Here is a 16,632-nt window from a genome sequence, read left to right on the forward strand (position 1 = left end):
TTTTTCTGAAAAATATGAGCAGTATGTATATTTAGCTATAAAAACTACGTAGAATACCCATTTTTTTTAGAGATTAGCTTAAGAAACCTAAGTCTTTTATAGCAAGCTGTTAACAGATTTGTGTGAGTTCTCATTTGATTTTTGTTGTTGTTGTTGTTGTTGTTGTTTGTAACATGAGGGCTAAAAGCTTTCCTTAGGATAAAAAGGTTTTCTATCCTTAACTCCTTTAGATGGTTTTGGTTCTTTGGAATTCTGAACTTACCTAGTAGAGGTATGTAGTTATGCCAGTCATCTTACATTCTTTTGAAAGAATAACTTTAAAAACCACAAAGGATGCAGTAATATCTTTTAATTTGTTTGAAAACTTATATTCTGCCTCAGGAGCCCTTTTTTAAATTTAATTTTTTATCAAAGTAACACAATCATGATTTTTTAAAAGTCCAATAGTTTCCCAAGAGTTATAAATGAAAAATAGTGCTCCAAACCCTCAGTTCCGATCCCATTCCCCAGAAGAGAAAGAACTATTTATTTTAGTATTTTTTATGACTTATTATTCCGTATTGCTGTTTTAAGACAGTCATCTTCATACCTCATGTTACTTTTGCTTTTTATAAATGTGACGGCAGTTCTTATTCATTCGTATGATTTAAATGAATTTAAGATATTCCTTTGCTCCTTTGACATTTTCCCTTAAATGTACATTTTCTAAAAGTAGAAAAAAATTACATCATTAACAGGTTAATGTGGCTGGGGGGAGTTGAAATGGCAGTTCTTGGAAGGGTTTTGGCACCATGGATTTTTGTTCTTTGTCAGAACTATAAGGTATAGAATAATTGTGACTTTTGTAGTATTTTGAAATTGCAATCCGATACCCATAAACTGCCATATGTGAGTGTTAAAACAGAAATGTTTTGGTCATTTAGAAGTAAACATTACGTGTATATACATTTTCATACATGGGTACATGTAATCTATAATGTGTTTTTTAATACATTTTCATACGTGTGCTTATTTTTACTGCCTCTCAGGCTTATAGCAATAGCTAGTTGACTTGCAAATGTATAATGGAAGCATTAAAAGACTGGATAGGAGGATTGAGCTCCGATAGTTTAAGAATAAGCATAGAGGCTGGGCGTGGTAGCTCACACCTGTAATCCCAGCACTTTGGGAGGCTGAGGTGGGCAGATCACTTGAGCCCAGGAGTTTGAGACCAGCCTGGCCAACATGGCGAAACCCCATCTCTACTAAAATCACAAAAAAATTAGCCAGGCGTGGTGACACACATCCGTAATCCGCTACTCCAGAGGCTGAGGCACAAGAAATGTTTGAACCCGGGAGGTGGAAATTGCAGTGAGCTGAGATGAAGCCAGCCTGGGTGACAGAGAGAGACTTTGTCTCCCCCTCCCCCACAAATAAGTAAATAAATAAATAAATAGAGGAGTACAGTGTAGAAAAGCCTACTTTATATCTTTAAATTGGTTTTACATTTTGCTTTTCTGATTCTATTGTGAGAATTAGTACTTCTCCAATAGTTGTTGGTCTTTATGAAGTATGAAGACTTAGTAGCTTTGAAGATAAAATTAAATATTTGAATGGCAGTGATGCCACAGTCACTCAGGATTCGAGAAGAAGCATTAGCCAGTGGTGATCCCTACCAGCCCCGTTTCCTCTCTCCTCAACCAGACATAAGAGCTCTTAGGCTGTAACTTTCCTGCCTTAAAATTTAATTCATATTATTTGGTATGTTTCTCTATAGCAGGCAAGTAAAATGAAAAATTAAGATTCAAATATTCTGGAAAGTTGTCTGAGTACCAGGTTGCTCAACTGTATTTCTGTAAATATACTCAATGTGCAGAAATAATCCTGGAGAGAAGAGAATTTACAATCTACTGAGAAACTTCTTAAATCTAATATTTTTTAAATTGACAGATTATTGTCTATATGAAAATCTTAATGTAGAGAAATATAGGCCATAGGAATGGGTGTTACCCTGCTTGTGCCCTTTCTTCACTAAGGAAAGGCTGAAGGAGAAACCATACTGCTGCTTGTTTTTTTACTTTGATCAATATGATTTCCTGGAAAGGATAGACAGGGTTACAGGGAAGGAGAGAAGCACAGTCCTAGGATAAGCTTTGCAGCTCTTTCAAGTCAATGAAGCAGAGAGAAGTATTTGGTTAACTCATTAAAGATGCCTCAACTACAGTGCTTTACATTGAGTCAGTTCCTTTTTATTTTGGTCTGATTTTCAGAAGCAATGATTTACATAGAAGCCAGCAAACTGAAGGAACTTCCAGATAGTGCCCAGGTAAACAGTGTGGGTAGTTAAGAATCCAGCCTATTCTTCTATGCCTGGACTACTATCTAGGCATAGTAGTCTTAAATAAAACAATCATAATTAGAAGAAATCAGCTTCGTCTTAGGAAATTAAACATAAGACTCTTGAGATGAGGGATCAGAGGTAAACTGATAAAACAACAGAAGGTGAAAAGGGAACTGACAGAACAGAAAAAAAATGAAAGGATAAATAGTGATTTTGTAGAACTTGAAACCATGTTGATAGCAGAAAGAAATAGAGCAGGCATTACAGAAAATAGGTCTGGAAGACAGGAAAAGGACAAAGAAGTAAGTAGCAAATGGTAGACATGGAGGACAAATTAAGAGACTGGATGCAAACCAAACATATTCTTAACAACTAAAGGATCTTGAGGTAATTAATATCCAAATGACATTTCAAAAGAGAAAGTTAAATGCTTAGAATAAAGCCTAGTGGAACTGCTAAAGTTCAAGAATAAAGAAAGAATAAAATGAGAAAATTATTTTGGCCAGACTTCCTCAGTAACAACAGGTAACAAGAAAATAGAACACTATCTCTATATGAATATGGAGGAGGGAAGGGATTTTGGCCAAAGTGAGCAGTTGAACACATTTAAACATTAGAATTATGTCTAAGTAGTTGGAGGTGATCAAGTTTATGAGACAAAAAACAGTTATCATTCTTGAAAGAAAGGCTACATGATATAAAAACAATGGGCCGGGCACGGTGGCTCATGCCTGTAATCCCAGCACTTTGGGAGGCTGAGGCGGGCAGATTACAAGGTCAGGAGTTCGAGACCAGCCTAAACAATATGGTGAAACTCTGTCTCCACTAAAAATACAAAAATTAGCTGGGCATGGTGGCAGGCGCCTGTAGTCCCAGGTACTTGGGAGGCTGAGGCAGGAGAATCGGTTGAACCTGGGAGGCGGAGGTTGCAGTGAGCCGAGATTGCACCATTGTACTCCAGCCTGGGTGACAAGAGCGAGACTTTGTCTCAAAAAAAAAAAAAAAAAATTAGTGAAAAAATTATATAAAACTGTAATCAACTGGGAAGAGCTTTAGGAAGTTCCGACCAAAACCAAAGGGATGATCAATGTATTATTTAAGTTTTATAAATTAAGAAATGTATTTAAGTATTAATTACATAGGCCACTCCTAGTAAAACTAAATTAGATTTTAGTAATTTCCAAATAAACATTGTGGAGTCAGGGGTGAATGGACCATGTAATAAATACAGATCAGAACAAATACATGAAACTTTGGTAAAAGAAAAAGATTTCTAGGCCTACTACCCCCAAGAATATGAGTGGATTCTTAGCTTCCCACTCATATTTCATTTAAAATACTTAGCAGTATTTGAAAGTTCCTTTGGTGGCTTCTAGAATGGATCAAAAAGCTATAAACTCCAAGCCACATGTATAGTCCCACCTATACTCAAGAAGCTGAGGCGAGAGGATCTCTTGAGGCCAAGAGTTCAAGGCTGTATGCTATTATTGCATATGTGAAAAACTGCTGTGCACCAGCCTGGGCAACATAGTGAGACCCTAACTCATTTTTTTAAAAAAAGGTATTAACTCCAATATACACTATTTTAAAAAATGCTGCAAACTCCAGTACATGCTATCTAAAGCACAGGAATTCAGATTGATAGTAAAAGTGTTGATGTGATCGGACCCAACACCAGGCTGTGGGGGCGACAAAGTCCACCGGAGTCAAAGGAATGAGAAAAGACAAGAGACAAAGTGGGACCAGGGGGCCAACGCTAGTAGGGAGGCTGCGAAGGCCTGGAGCTCTGGGAGCCCACGCTATTTATTGGTGATCAAACAAAGAAACAGGTGGTGAGGATGTGGGGGTTAAAAGCAAGCGGTGTATCAAGTGAATGAGCTACAGCTGTGAGGGTTTAGCATTTTCTTTGAAACATATGGCTACTTGAGATAATGGGAGTGCTAGAAGTAAGGAGCCAGCAGTCTAGCAGACATGCAAGCCCTGCCTCAGCTTCTCTCCCGACACTCAGCTTTTCTCCCAACAAAAAGAACTTGAAATACCTGAGAATAAAGTTACTGGAAGATGTGCAGGATCCACATAGTGAAAAAAAGTTATAAAACTATTGAGAGACTGAATAGGAATTGGATTTAAGTAAATTAAAAGATACTTTGTTCTTGGCTAGGAAGACAATATTATAGAGTCAGTTCTTTCAGTTTACTCTTGATATAATTGTAGTAAAAGTTCCAAGAGGATTTGAAAAAAAAAATTAATGATTGTACTTAACTTGAAAAAACAAATATGGAAGAACAGAGAAAATTCTGTGAGAAGAATGATAAAGGGATCTTTGTCAAATATTGAGAATTTATCAACTACAAGAGCAGACAAATTAGTGGAATAGAATGGAGAGTCCAGGAATAAACTTGTCTAAATAGGAAATTTGGGTATATAGTAAACAGATCAGTGGGGAGAGTTAGATTAGTCAGTTACTCTTTAAGAATAAACTAAGTGCTTGTAACATGCCTGTAGACATTAAGGGCTCCAGGAATAATAAAGTAGTCCTCATGGGGTTTACATTCTAGCAGAGCAAACATAAAGAGTGATTACAGTTAGTAATGTTGTAAGTGCTGCAAAGGACTACAGAGTAACAATGGGATGTAATTCAAGGGAACCTTATCTAATGGGGGTGGAAGTGAGGAGCTGTCAGAGATCAGTTATTTGAGGAAGTTGGGTGTAAGCTGGAACCTAAAGGTGGGAAAAAGTGTTTCCAATAGATGAAACAACCCTTCAATAAGTGATTAGATTTTTGGATTGAAATGAAATGGAATCCTGGCTTTACTCCTTATTATGCAAAAATAAATCAACAGTTTTAATGGAAACAATTTAAAGGTGAGATCTAAATCATTAATGAATTTCCATTAAAAAATCTTTGTGTATAGAGGTCTTTTAAAGTGTGATATGAACTGCAGAAATCACAGTGGGGTAGCACGATAAATGTGCCTACATAAAAATTTTAAAGTGGTAATTAAACACCATTAAAGAAGGTTGAAAGACAAGAAAGAAATGAAAGAAAGCAACCCATGAAACAGAGATTTACTCTTCCTCTTTACATACTGAACTTAATAGGGAATAAGATCACCACAGAAAAATGTGTTCACCTTCATTAATAAATAAATAAATACAAGTTAAGTCTAGGTATTTTTCCCTATCTGATGGGCTAAGATTTTAATCTAGGATTATTTATATGTGGCACATTTAAATGTCCTTCAGAATAACATTGGTTAGATATATTATAGTAAATAACTACAGTGGAATATTGTGCAAAAATGAAAAATGTAGACATTTAATGACAAAGGTGTCTGTTAGATATTGTCTAGTGAAAAAAGCAGGTTATAAATCTGGACTAGGGTGTTACTTATATGAAATTAGGGACACATGTCTGTGTGGCTGTATACTCATAGAATGCTGTCTAGAATGTTAACCAAAGTATGAGAGTCATTAGTTCCCTGTTGTCAAATTTTGGATGACAGAAGTTTGTCTTGTCTTGGGAGCATGAATATTTTTATAAAACAAGGTGTTTAGCTGGTTTATGAATTGATATTTAGTGTTAATCTCTTATGCTTTCAGTTTTTCAGGTAAACTTGGTATTTTATATTATCTTTTTTTTTTTCAATTTGAGACAGTCTCGCTCTGTCACCCAGGCTAGAGTGCAGTGCAGTGGCACCATCTTGGCTCACTGCAACCTCGCCTCCTGGATTCAAGCGGTTCTCATGCCTCACCCTCCTGAGTAGCTGGGTTTAGAGGCACCTGCCACCGCGCCCAGCTAATTTTTTTGTATTTTTAGTAGAGATGGGGTTTCACCATGTTGGCCAGGCTGGTTTTGGACTACTGACCTCAAGTGATCCACCCACCTCAGCATCCCAAAGTGCTGGGATTGCAGGTGTGAGCCACCGCGGCGCCTGTAATCCCAGCTACTCGGGAGGCTGAGGCAGTAGAATCGCTTGAACCTGGGCGGCAAAGGTTGCAGGGAGCCGAGATGGCGCCACTGCACTCCAGTCTGGGCGACAGAGTGAGACTGTCTCAAAATTGTAGGAAAGCATTTGATTTTCTGCTTTAAATATATTCTGATTATCTGAATCATCAGAGACATTAATTTTCTATTTGTATGAGTTCCTGACAACTTTTAACTTTCTGATAATCCTCCTTTTTATAATGTGTTGGCATTTCGATTGATAATATGATTATTTCATTGAACTATGCTGTAGTCAAAGTATTTATAAAAAAGATTTATTTATTAGTCTTAGGAGAAGTGATATGGTTTGTTCTCATTTGAATGATTTTTCTGGAGGTACAGTAAGATATAGTAGCCTTTGACACAAAGCCTAAACAAGACCTTAATTAAAAATATTGGAAATTTCTTTTGAGTATTGATTACTTTTAAAATTGAAAATCTCCTGTTTGTATATAAAGAGCATTATAGTTACTGTAATCTGGGCTTTACAACCCAAAAAGTAATTGACCAGATTGCGCATTAATATTTTTGCTGGTTATATTGGTTTTACAGATTGAAAAGTTTTTTTTTTTTTAATATCTATTGCTTTTCCCTTTTGAATAGTAAGCTATTTCAGGAGGCCAGGGAACATGTCTCATCTGAATTAATTGGAAACATTGTGCTAAATATTTACTGTTATCTTAACCACCTCAACCCACCTTAAGGTCTGCTCTACTATCTTCTGTCCAGAGGTTTGCTATCTAGTTAAAACTCTAGGTAGTACTTGGCATATATATACTCTTGATGTCTTAGATATGGAACTACTCTATATTTAGATACGTATTTTATGAAAAGCTAATATGTAATTTATTTTATATAAAATGTTTGAAGATACACTTTTTTGTTTTATTCCTCCTCCTTTCTCAGTAAATTAAAAATATTTCAAAATAATGTTTAGAAAGCAAGTCTATTATGTAAAATGAGACACGTAATAATTATATTTTTAAGATGATTTGTGCAGTAAGATAAATGCTTTACTAAAGCTAATATGTTTAAATTGCTTTAACTAAAATTATTAATAAAATGAATTCATTTGTATAAAATACAGCCTACCCATGTAAAATATTACTCTTCATAGGTACCCCAGCAACAGCACAACTTTAATCCTTAAGTTTTAGTTGCAGTACTGTTAAAATACTAATAGCTTAATTTCCCAAGATTCAATTATTTAAAACCAAAGTTTAGGGGAAAAAAGGCAGCAAAACTCAGTCTACTAGTTTACATACATACACACACACACACACACATACACACACACACACACACACGCATATATATGAGAGTAGACTGAATTTTTGCTGTTTGCAATATATATATATATGCACATGTATACACACACCTTTATTTGCTATAATTTGTACCATGTAGCTTTTATTTCCTCTGAATAAAAAGGTTGTTATCTTGTTTTATTTTAATTCAACTTCTTGCTTTTCCCTATAGAAAATCAGGTTTTTGGAGAGCTCTAACAGTGTGCAGTTGCTGGGCTCTTATCCTTTCTGTTTAAATAATGCAGGTACTTTGATGGAAACCTGGAGAAGCTCTTTGCTGAGTGTCATGTAATTAATCCAAGTAAAAAGTCTCGAACACGCCAGATGAATACAAGGTCATCAGCACAGGATATGCCTTGTCAGATCTGCTACTTGAACTACCCTAACTCGGTGAGTATCTGGTAGTTTAAGGCTAGTGCTGACTTTGTATTTCAGAGGGTAAATCAACTTCCATTATTTAAACAAAGGAAAATTTGTGGGTCTGGGAGTAGTAACCTCTAAGCCATAACCTATCAATGTATTCAGTGTGAGGAAAGGAAGAAAAAGAGTAAAAGCTTGGTTCCTCTTACCTCCAACCCCCATTTGTTTTTTAAAGCAGCAACAACTTGTCCAAGTTGTCATTTATAGACCTAAATCTTTCTGGAGTTTATTCTATCACCATGGGAGAATTGTGTAATAGTAGGCAGTAAGTAGAATTCTTTCTCATCCAAATTAAAATAGATTTAAACTTTAAGTGTTTTTTAAATATCCAGAAACACTCATAAAATACCATTAATACTATTTGCTAGGGAACTCTCAGAATTCTTCAGAAGATAAGATTTTCACTTCATTCAAATGGAGATTGTTAAATATGGAATGTGGGGACAGAGTTGGAGCAGAACCATTGATATAGCAAGAGAACCAAAGAACTGATGTTAATCCCTTAAGTACAAATAACCTTCCTAAAAATTTATTGAACTGAAGCTGAGCTCAGTGGCTCATGCCTATAATCCCAGCACTTGGGGAAGCCAAGGTGGGCAGATCACTTGAGGCCAGGAGTTTGAGGCCAGCCTGGCCAACCTGGCGGAAACCTGTCTCAACTAAAAATACAAAAAAATTATCCTGGCATGATGGTGCATGTCTATAATCCCAGCTACTTGGGAGGCTGAGGCATGAGAATTGCTTGAGCCTGGAAGGCAGAGGTTGCAGTGAGCTGACATCATGCCACTGTATTCCAGCCTGGGCGACAGAGTGAGACTCCGTCTCAAAATATAAAATAAAATTTACTGAACTGAGGTGATTTACTTACTTGATTTACTTGAGTGTTTACTAAGGAAGTTTAGTCTTACAATGTCTAAGAGATAACTTAATTCTATGATAATTACAACTGTCTTGTTCATATTCTCTGCTTTAATAGTTAAGCATCTCTTTCTAATAATTACTATATACCAAGTCTTTGACACTGTTATTTTAACAATTATTTGGTTGATGGGGGTCTCACTGTGCTACCCAGGCTGGAGTGTTATGGCTATTCACAGGCACAGTCAGTGTACTACAGCCTTCATCAGACTCTTGGGCTCAAGTGATCCTCTTCCCTCAGCCTCCCAAGTAGCTGGAACTACAGACGTGCACTATCAAGCCTGGCTAATATTATATTTATATTGAAGGATTTTTATTGTTTATCTTAGAGTTGTATATGTGTATCTCTAATGGGGTCCATTTGTGGGGAGTTAACTTGTTCACATGTACAAGTGATGAGAAAAGTTTTTAAAAGAAAATAAAGTACTCTTAGAGAAATAGAATGATCAGTGAGTTATTTAGTAGGTAAAGTGGTGAACTGAATTTTCAAATTCTCAAGTTCTGATCGTAACTCTAATGTGAAATTTTTGGCTTTAGCGGGAGGTAAGCCATTTAATGTCACTGGGTTTTTCTTTTTTCTTTTCTTTCTTTCTTTTGAGACGGCCTTGCTCTGTTGTCTAGGCTGGAGTGCAGTGATGTGATCACTGCAGCCTCAAACTCCTGGGCTCAAGCGATCCTCCCACCTCAGCCTCCCAAGTAGCTGGGACCACAGGCGCATGCCACCGTGTCTGGCTGATTTTTCTGTGTGTGTGTGTGTGTGTTTTGTTTGTTTTGTTTGTTTTTTTTGTAGAGACGGGGTTTCACGTGTGTGTGTGTGTGTGTGTGTGTGTGTGTTTTGTTTGTTTGTTTTGGTTTTTTTGTAGAGACGGGGTTTCACCATGTTGCCCAGGCTGGTCTGGAACTTCTCTGAGCTCAAGCAGTCTACCCACCTGGCCTCTGAAAGTGCTGGCATTATAGGTGTGAGCCACCATGCTCCTCCAGTTTTGGTTTCTTCTCCTTTTCTTTTCTTTTTTTTTTTTTTTCTGGGGACGGAGTCTTGCTCTGTCGCCCAGGCTGGAGTGCAGTGGTGCGATCTCGGCTCACTGCAAGCTCCGCCTCCCGGGTTCATGCCATTTGCCTGCCTCAGCCTCACGAGTAGCTGGGACTACAGGCGTCTGCCATCACGCCTGGCTGATTTTTTGTGTTTTTAGTAGAGACGGGGTTTCACCATGTTAGCCAGGATGGTCTCAATCTCCTGACCTCACGATCTGCCCGCCTCAGCATGCCAAAGAGCTGGGATTACAGGCGTGAGCCACCGTGCCTGGCCTCTTTTCTTTTCTTTTCTTTTCTTTTTTTGACACGAGTTTTGCTCTTGTTGCCCAGACTGGAGTGCAATGGCACAGTCTTGGCTCACTGCAGCCTGCGCCTCCTGGGTTCAAGTGATTCTCCTGCCTCAGCCTCCCGAGTAGCTGGGACTACAAGCGCCTGCCACCACACCCGGCTAATTTTTGTATTTTTAGTAGAGACAGGGTTTCACCATATTGGCCAGGCTGGTCTTGAACTCCTGACCTCAGGTGATCCACCCACCTTGGCCTCCCATAGTGCTGGGATTACAGGTGTGCACTACCGCACCCGACAGTTTCTTTTTCTTTCTGATGAGTTGAATAAGATATTCTTTCAATTTTCTTCCAACCTGAGTATTGTATCATTTCTCTTACCTTAAATCACAATTCTAATTTGAATATTTTTTAAAAAGTACTACTGTTACAATATATTAAATTAATATTTTGACTATTTTATTGTCTTTAACAGATTCTCCTTGCCAGTTGACATTTATATAGTGCTTACAGTTAAATGTTTCTGTGAGGTAATACTAAGACCCAGGTTTTACAAGGTTTCCTTACTTCTTGGCGTTTTTCCTCCTGCCCTATCATAGACAGTTCCTTCTTAACTTAAATCTTAACTCTGATTTGAGTACTGAAGCTTAGCTGCTTCCAAATATCCACTATAACTTTCTCGCTGTTCTTAATATGGTCTAACAATCTCAACAAACTAGAATTCAAAATCATGACTTGAGATTTACAGTGTAAATTTTTGTTTTGTACTTGTAACTGATGATGGAGAACCTATTCATTGAACACACTAGGCACTATTCTAAGAAACAATGGAGAATAAATACATAATTCCTAACCAGATAATTTGCAGGTTAGTTGGGTAGATAAGTAGTAAGGTGACATATTCAGAAAGAATGGTAAGTGCTTTGGCAGGGCAAATATAAGATACGATACTGTGGGAACGTGTTGGAGGGATACCTAACCCAGTTTTTGATCAGGCAGGACTTACCACAGAAATCTGAACTAACATCTGAAGGCATGGTAGTTAGGCTAAGGAGGAAAATGTAGCAAGTCCAAGGAAGAGAGAATGTACTTTCAAGAATTGGGGGATGGTAAATGGTACTAAAAGATTCAGAGAAAAGATTTAAAAAGTTAATTTGAAATGAAGTGAAGGAGTGAGGTAGGATGGGAAACCAGACTTCATGGGCTAAAGAGTCACTGACTTGAAGGTGGGAAAGGAAATGGAAGCAATAAATGTAATTAAATTACTCTTTTACAAGAAATTTCACTATGCAAGTGATAGGATAAGATAGCAAAAGGAACAACATGGGTTGGCAAGTAAGGTAAAGCATTATGGAAACTGCTAAGTGTTCCGAAAAGTATCATGACAAAACTAGGATGTCCTTTCCTCATAATTTTTAGACTAATATAGAAGGATAATTTTAACCTCTTCAGTTTTGGAAGTAAATGTCACCTGAAACTCTTCATAAAGTTTTATTATTGGATGAGTGAGTTCTTTACTTACATTGTATAACTCCCACATTTTACTACTCTCCAAGCATTTGTACTTTTTTATTATATATATCTTCAGTATCTTTATCCTTCCAGAAAGCAATTTTTGCTTTATGCAGTGTCACATGCACATTTTAAAATAAGTGCTTTTGATAGCTTAGTTTACAACCCTTTGGAGTTAACTGTCCTGAGTGGCTGCTTCTTTAAAAACAATGTCCTGAGACATTGGAGCACTTTGTAAATTCGTAGATTCCAACTTAATGTTTTAGGTTAAAGTAGTTAAGATAATAGCTGTACTGGCCCACCACTGTGCTAGGAAATGTAGCTTCGACTACAGTGTCTCTCTCTCCCTCTCTTGTTTTTTTTTTGAGGCAGAGCCTTGCTCTGTCGCCTAGGCTGGAGTGCAGTGGCATGTTCTCGGCTCACTGCAACCTCCACCCCCCAGTTTCAAGCGATTCTCCTGCCTCAGCCTCCCGAGTAGCTGGGATTACGGCCGCCCACCACCACACCTGTCTAATTTTTGTATTTTTAGTAGAGATGGGGTTCCACCATGTTGTCCAGGCTGGTCTCCAACTCCTGACTTAAGGTGATCCACCCACCTTGGCCTCCCAAAGTGCTGGGATTACAGGAGTGAGCCGCCACGGCCAGCCAGTGTCTCATTTTTATGAAGTAAATAATTTGTATTTTCTAAGAGTAAGATATGTGAAGTAGGTAAAGGCAGAGTTGAAATTGTGAGGAAGGGTGGTCCACCATCCCGTCCCCCATTCCTGAAGCCCCTCTGTGGAATCTTGGTGCTGCTGGAAACTGCTTGAAAATACCTACGTCCCACCCTATCTTCCTTTTAACACATTACATTTTACACACAAGGGAACCGATTCCCAGGTCATTTGTTCAATTTTTATAAACAAAGGGGTTTCAATTTTAGAGGTTATATGGACAACTTATTATGGAAGAAAGATTCTTAATTTTCTTACTGCTATTTGACATTAGTTGCTGTGTATGTAAAGTGATGCAGATAAATGAAACCTTTAAGAGTGTATTCTTTAGTTTCTTTAAGTCCATTAATTTCTTTTGTAGATAATATTTCATGTATTTTTCGTGTACTCTCTTGATCGGATGTATTTGTGATATAAACAGGGATAAGTTTAGTGAATAGATAATATGATCCCCTGGGACAGGGGAAAGCCCAGGGAGCCATGTAGGTGAACCTAGCTCAAGGTTATGAGGAAACGAATATATCAGAGGAGGGAGAGGGAAAGGGAAGTAAGACAGACAGGAAGATATCTGCGATAATAATATGTTTCCTCGAAAGCACAATGAATATGTATCTTTAGACCACAGATTTGTGTCTTGGTTTTTGGTGTTTTTATTTTTTTGCTCTATCTTTAGACATCCATGTATGATTTATTTTTCTAACTTGTTTAATCTTGTTATCTGATTAGAGAAGTTATTTAAAAAGAATAAAAAGCTTTTATCTGTGTGCTGAAGTTGTAACAAGGTTGAGAGAGGTGCATCTCACACGAGTGTGATTACATTTATGAACTTTTTATCTTTTTTTCTATCTTTTTATCTTAAAATGAGCTCTAGACTAGAAGTCAAAAAGGTTGAGACTTAAAGTGATCACTTAGTAACCATTGTGACCGTTGATCTCTGTTAAGGATTCCTACTTGAAAAAAGAATGAAGCACATATAAGCATGTGTATATGTTTTTAAGTTTTGAATAAAACATTTTAGAGTTGCTGATATATTTACTGTATTTGTGTCTTTTACAGAATACCCCTTCCTTTAACAGCCTTAAAAATCAAAGACTCCATTAGTGATGTGGTAACAAGTTAGTGCCAAATCTCCTTCTCTGATGGGGAGTAATGATAATAGATTCCCTTTAAGCTTGATATTTATTTTACATGTCATTCTTTCAGTAAACCTAATTGCAGGACTGATACACTTCATATATATATATTTTTTAATGAGATGAAGTCTCACTCTGTTGCCCAGGCTGGAGTGCAGTGGTGTGATCTCGGCTTACTGCAACCTCCGCCTCCCGGGTTCAAGTGATTCTTCTGCCTCAGCTTCCCGAGTAGCTGGGATTATAGGTGTGTGCCACCATGCCCACCTAACTTTTGTAGTTTTAGTAGAGACAGGGTTTCACCATGTTGGCCAGGTTGGTCTCGAACTCCCGACCTCAGGTGATCCGCCTGCCTCAGCCTCCCAAAGTGCTCGGATTACAGGCACGAGCCACTGTACCCAGCCCTCTCATAGATTTCTTTTCATGTCCTTGTCTATGTATTTAAAAAATATAGTTGATGTGCTGTATATAGAATTTCTATCCTAACGAGATATTTGTATCTAATATCATAAGTAACATCAGAAATTTTATAAGTACATGTCACATAATGGCTAAATAGAAAATCTAAGGGAATTTTAAAATACCCTTTATAAGAGCCACAAAAGGAAAGAATAAAAGAGCTAGGAATAAACTTGATAAGAAATGTGAAAGATCGCTATGAAGAAAACTTCAAATACTAAGATAAAAGAATGACTTGAATATTTGAGATAGAAGAAATAGGAAAATATTGAAAAAGAAGATTAAATTGACAGGGGAGAGCTGAGTGAGGACTAGTCCTACTAGATACAAGAGTAGACAGAGCGGTGGAACAGGATAGAGTCAAATATGCATGAGGAGAATTTAGTGTATTACAGAGGAGGCATTTCAAATAAGGTGGATTATTTGATACATGGTAGCAGTGGAACAGGATACAGTCAAATATGCATGAGGAGAATTTAGTGTATTATAGAGGAGGCATTTCAAATAAGGTGGATTATTTGATACATGGTGTTAGAGCAACTTGGTAGCCATATGGAATAGAAACTTAAGATTCCTACCTAGCTTCATAAATAAAAGTTAATGAATTCACAAGCGGTAAATTTAAACGGTGATAAGTTTCACTGTGAGTGAATAAAGAGCTTCTGTATGGCAACAAAATATGAACACTAAGAATTAAAGTGGGGGGAAAGATTTCCCCTACTTATAAATGGCCAATTTCCTACATAAGTAAAAAGCCTCCGTAAATAAGTGAAAAACCCACAGGCAAAGTTGGCAAAATATATGAAGAGAGTATACAGAAAAAGAAATATACAGTGTAAAACCTTTTTTGAAATATTATAATTTCATTTATAATAAAAAATTCAAATCAAAACTAAAGTTAGTGTGTTTTTCACCTATTAGATTGGCAAAGATCAAGGAGTTGGATCATATACTACATTGTCATGGGCATGAGAAACCAAGTACTCTTGCACGGTATAAATGACGACAACCTCTTTGCAGGGGAGCCTGATGATAGCTATTAGATTGTAAATGTATATATTTATTATAATGTCACCTCTACAGATTTGTCCTAAGATACATTCATAAGATCACAAAGATGTATATATAGTCAATGCAGTAGTATAGTAGGAAAAAAAAAGGCAGTGTAAAGGTTCATTAATAGTAGACTATAAATAAAATTGTGGTACCTTTCTATAAAGAGGCAAACCCACACCAGTGTGGTACCATATGACAAATCCATTGGATTTATTTTTGTTTTTTTAAGACGGAGTCTTGCTCTGTCATCCAGGCTGGAGTGCAAAGGTGCGATCCTGGCTCACTGCAACCTCTGCCTCCCGGGTTGAAGGGATTCTTCTGCCTCAGTCTCCTGAGTAGCTGGGATTACAGGCCTACACTACCACACCTGGCTAGTTTTTTTGTATTTTTGGTAGACACAGAGTTTCGCCATGTTGGCCTGGCTGGTCTCAAACTCCTGACCTCAAATGATCTGCCCGCCTTGGCCTCCCAAAGTGCTGGGATTACAGGCGTGAGCCACCGTGCCCAGCCCTATTGGATTTTTTTAAACAACAACAACAACAAAAAAAACAAGGTGCAGAAGAGAATTTGTGGTACTGTTACAGTGTGTGTGTAAGTGTGTACGTTAGAACACCTCTGGAAGAATATGTAAAAAACTGGAAATAGCAGTTGCTTCTGGGTAGAGGAAACAAACAACAGGAATGGGAATGAGGGAGGCCTATTTTTTTTTTTTTTTTGAGACAGAGTCTCGCTTTATCACCCAAGCTGGAGTGCAGTGGTGCGATCTTGGCTTACTGCAACCTCCATCTCCTAGGTTCAAGCGATTCTCCTGCCTCAGCCTGCCAAGTAGCTGGGACTACAGGTGCCTGCCACCACACCTGGCTAATTTTTGTATTTATGGTAGTGACAGGATTTTGCCATTTTGGCCAGGCTGGTCTTAAACTCCTGACTGTAAGTGATCCGCCCACCTCTGCCTCCAGTAGTGCTGGGATTACAGGTGTGAGCCACCGCACCCGGCCTAGGGAGGCTTATTTTTCAACATAAACTCTGAACTTGTACTGTTAAAGTAATTGTTTTTAATAATGTCTATGTAACTTACTCAATTAAAAATAATTTAGAGGTAAATTATGGCAAAATGTTCTTTAAAATAAGGTAACCATTATTTGAATCTTTTTAAAAGACATAATCCTCCAGATCATCTAATATTATTTAAAGTATTTCTTAATGTCCCATTACAGGATACTGCTTCATTTAACGATCCCTTAACTCTTAAGATTTTAGAATAAAATGTTAGTTACTATTATCCTTAGCTATTCTGAATAAATCTTTTCATAACAGGTTTATTGAGATATAATTTATATACTATCCAGTTCACCCATTTAAAGTGGTTTTAGTATATGCTACAGAGTTGTGTGCCATCACCATAATTTTAAAAACATTTTATAACCCCCCAGGAGATAACTTTTTAAATTCACCCCCTAATTCCTCCCAAGTCCCCCAGCCCCTAGGCAACT

General features: G+C 37.4%; 1 protein-coding gene across 1 annotated transcript in view; it reads left to right on the plus strand.

Annotated features, from left to right (window-relative positions):
* The window catches only part of ARIH1 (ariadne RBR E3 ubiquitin protein ligase 1), a 111,158-nt gene that overhangs the window by 61,682 nt on the left and 32,844 nt on the right, over nt 1–16,632 (plus strand). The window contains exon 3 of the mRNA XM_034939078.4: nt 7,861–8,005. Coding sequence (XP_034794969.1) covers nt 7,861–8,005 — 145 coding nt within the window. The remainder of the gene's footprint in view (nt 1–7,860; nt 8,006–16,632) is intronic.

This window comes from Pan paniscus, chromosome 16, assembly GCF_029289425.2.
Source record: "Pan paniscus chromosome 16, NHGRI_mPanPan1-v2.0_pri, whole genome shotgun sequence".
NCBI lineage: Eukaryota > Metazoa > Chordata > Mammalia > Primates > Hominidae > Pan > Pan paniscus.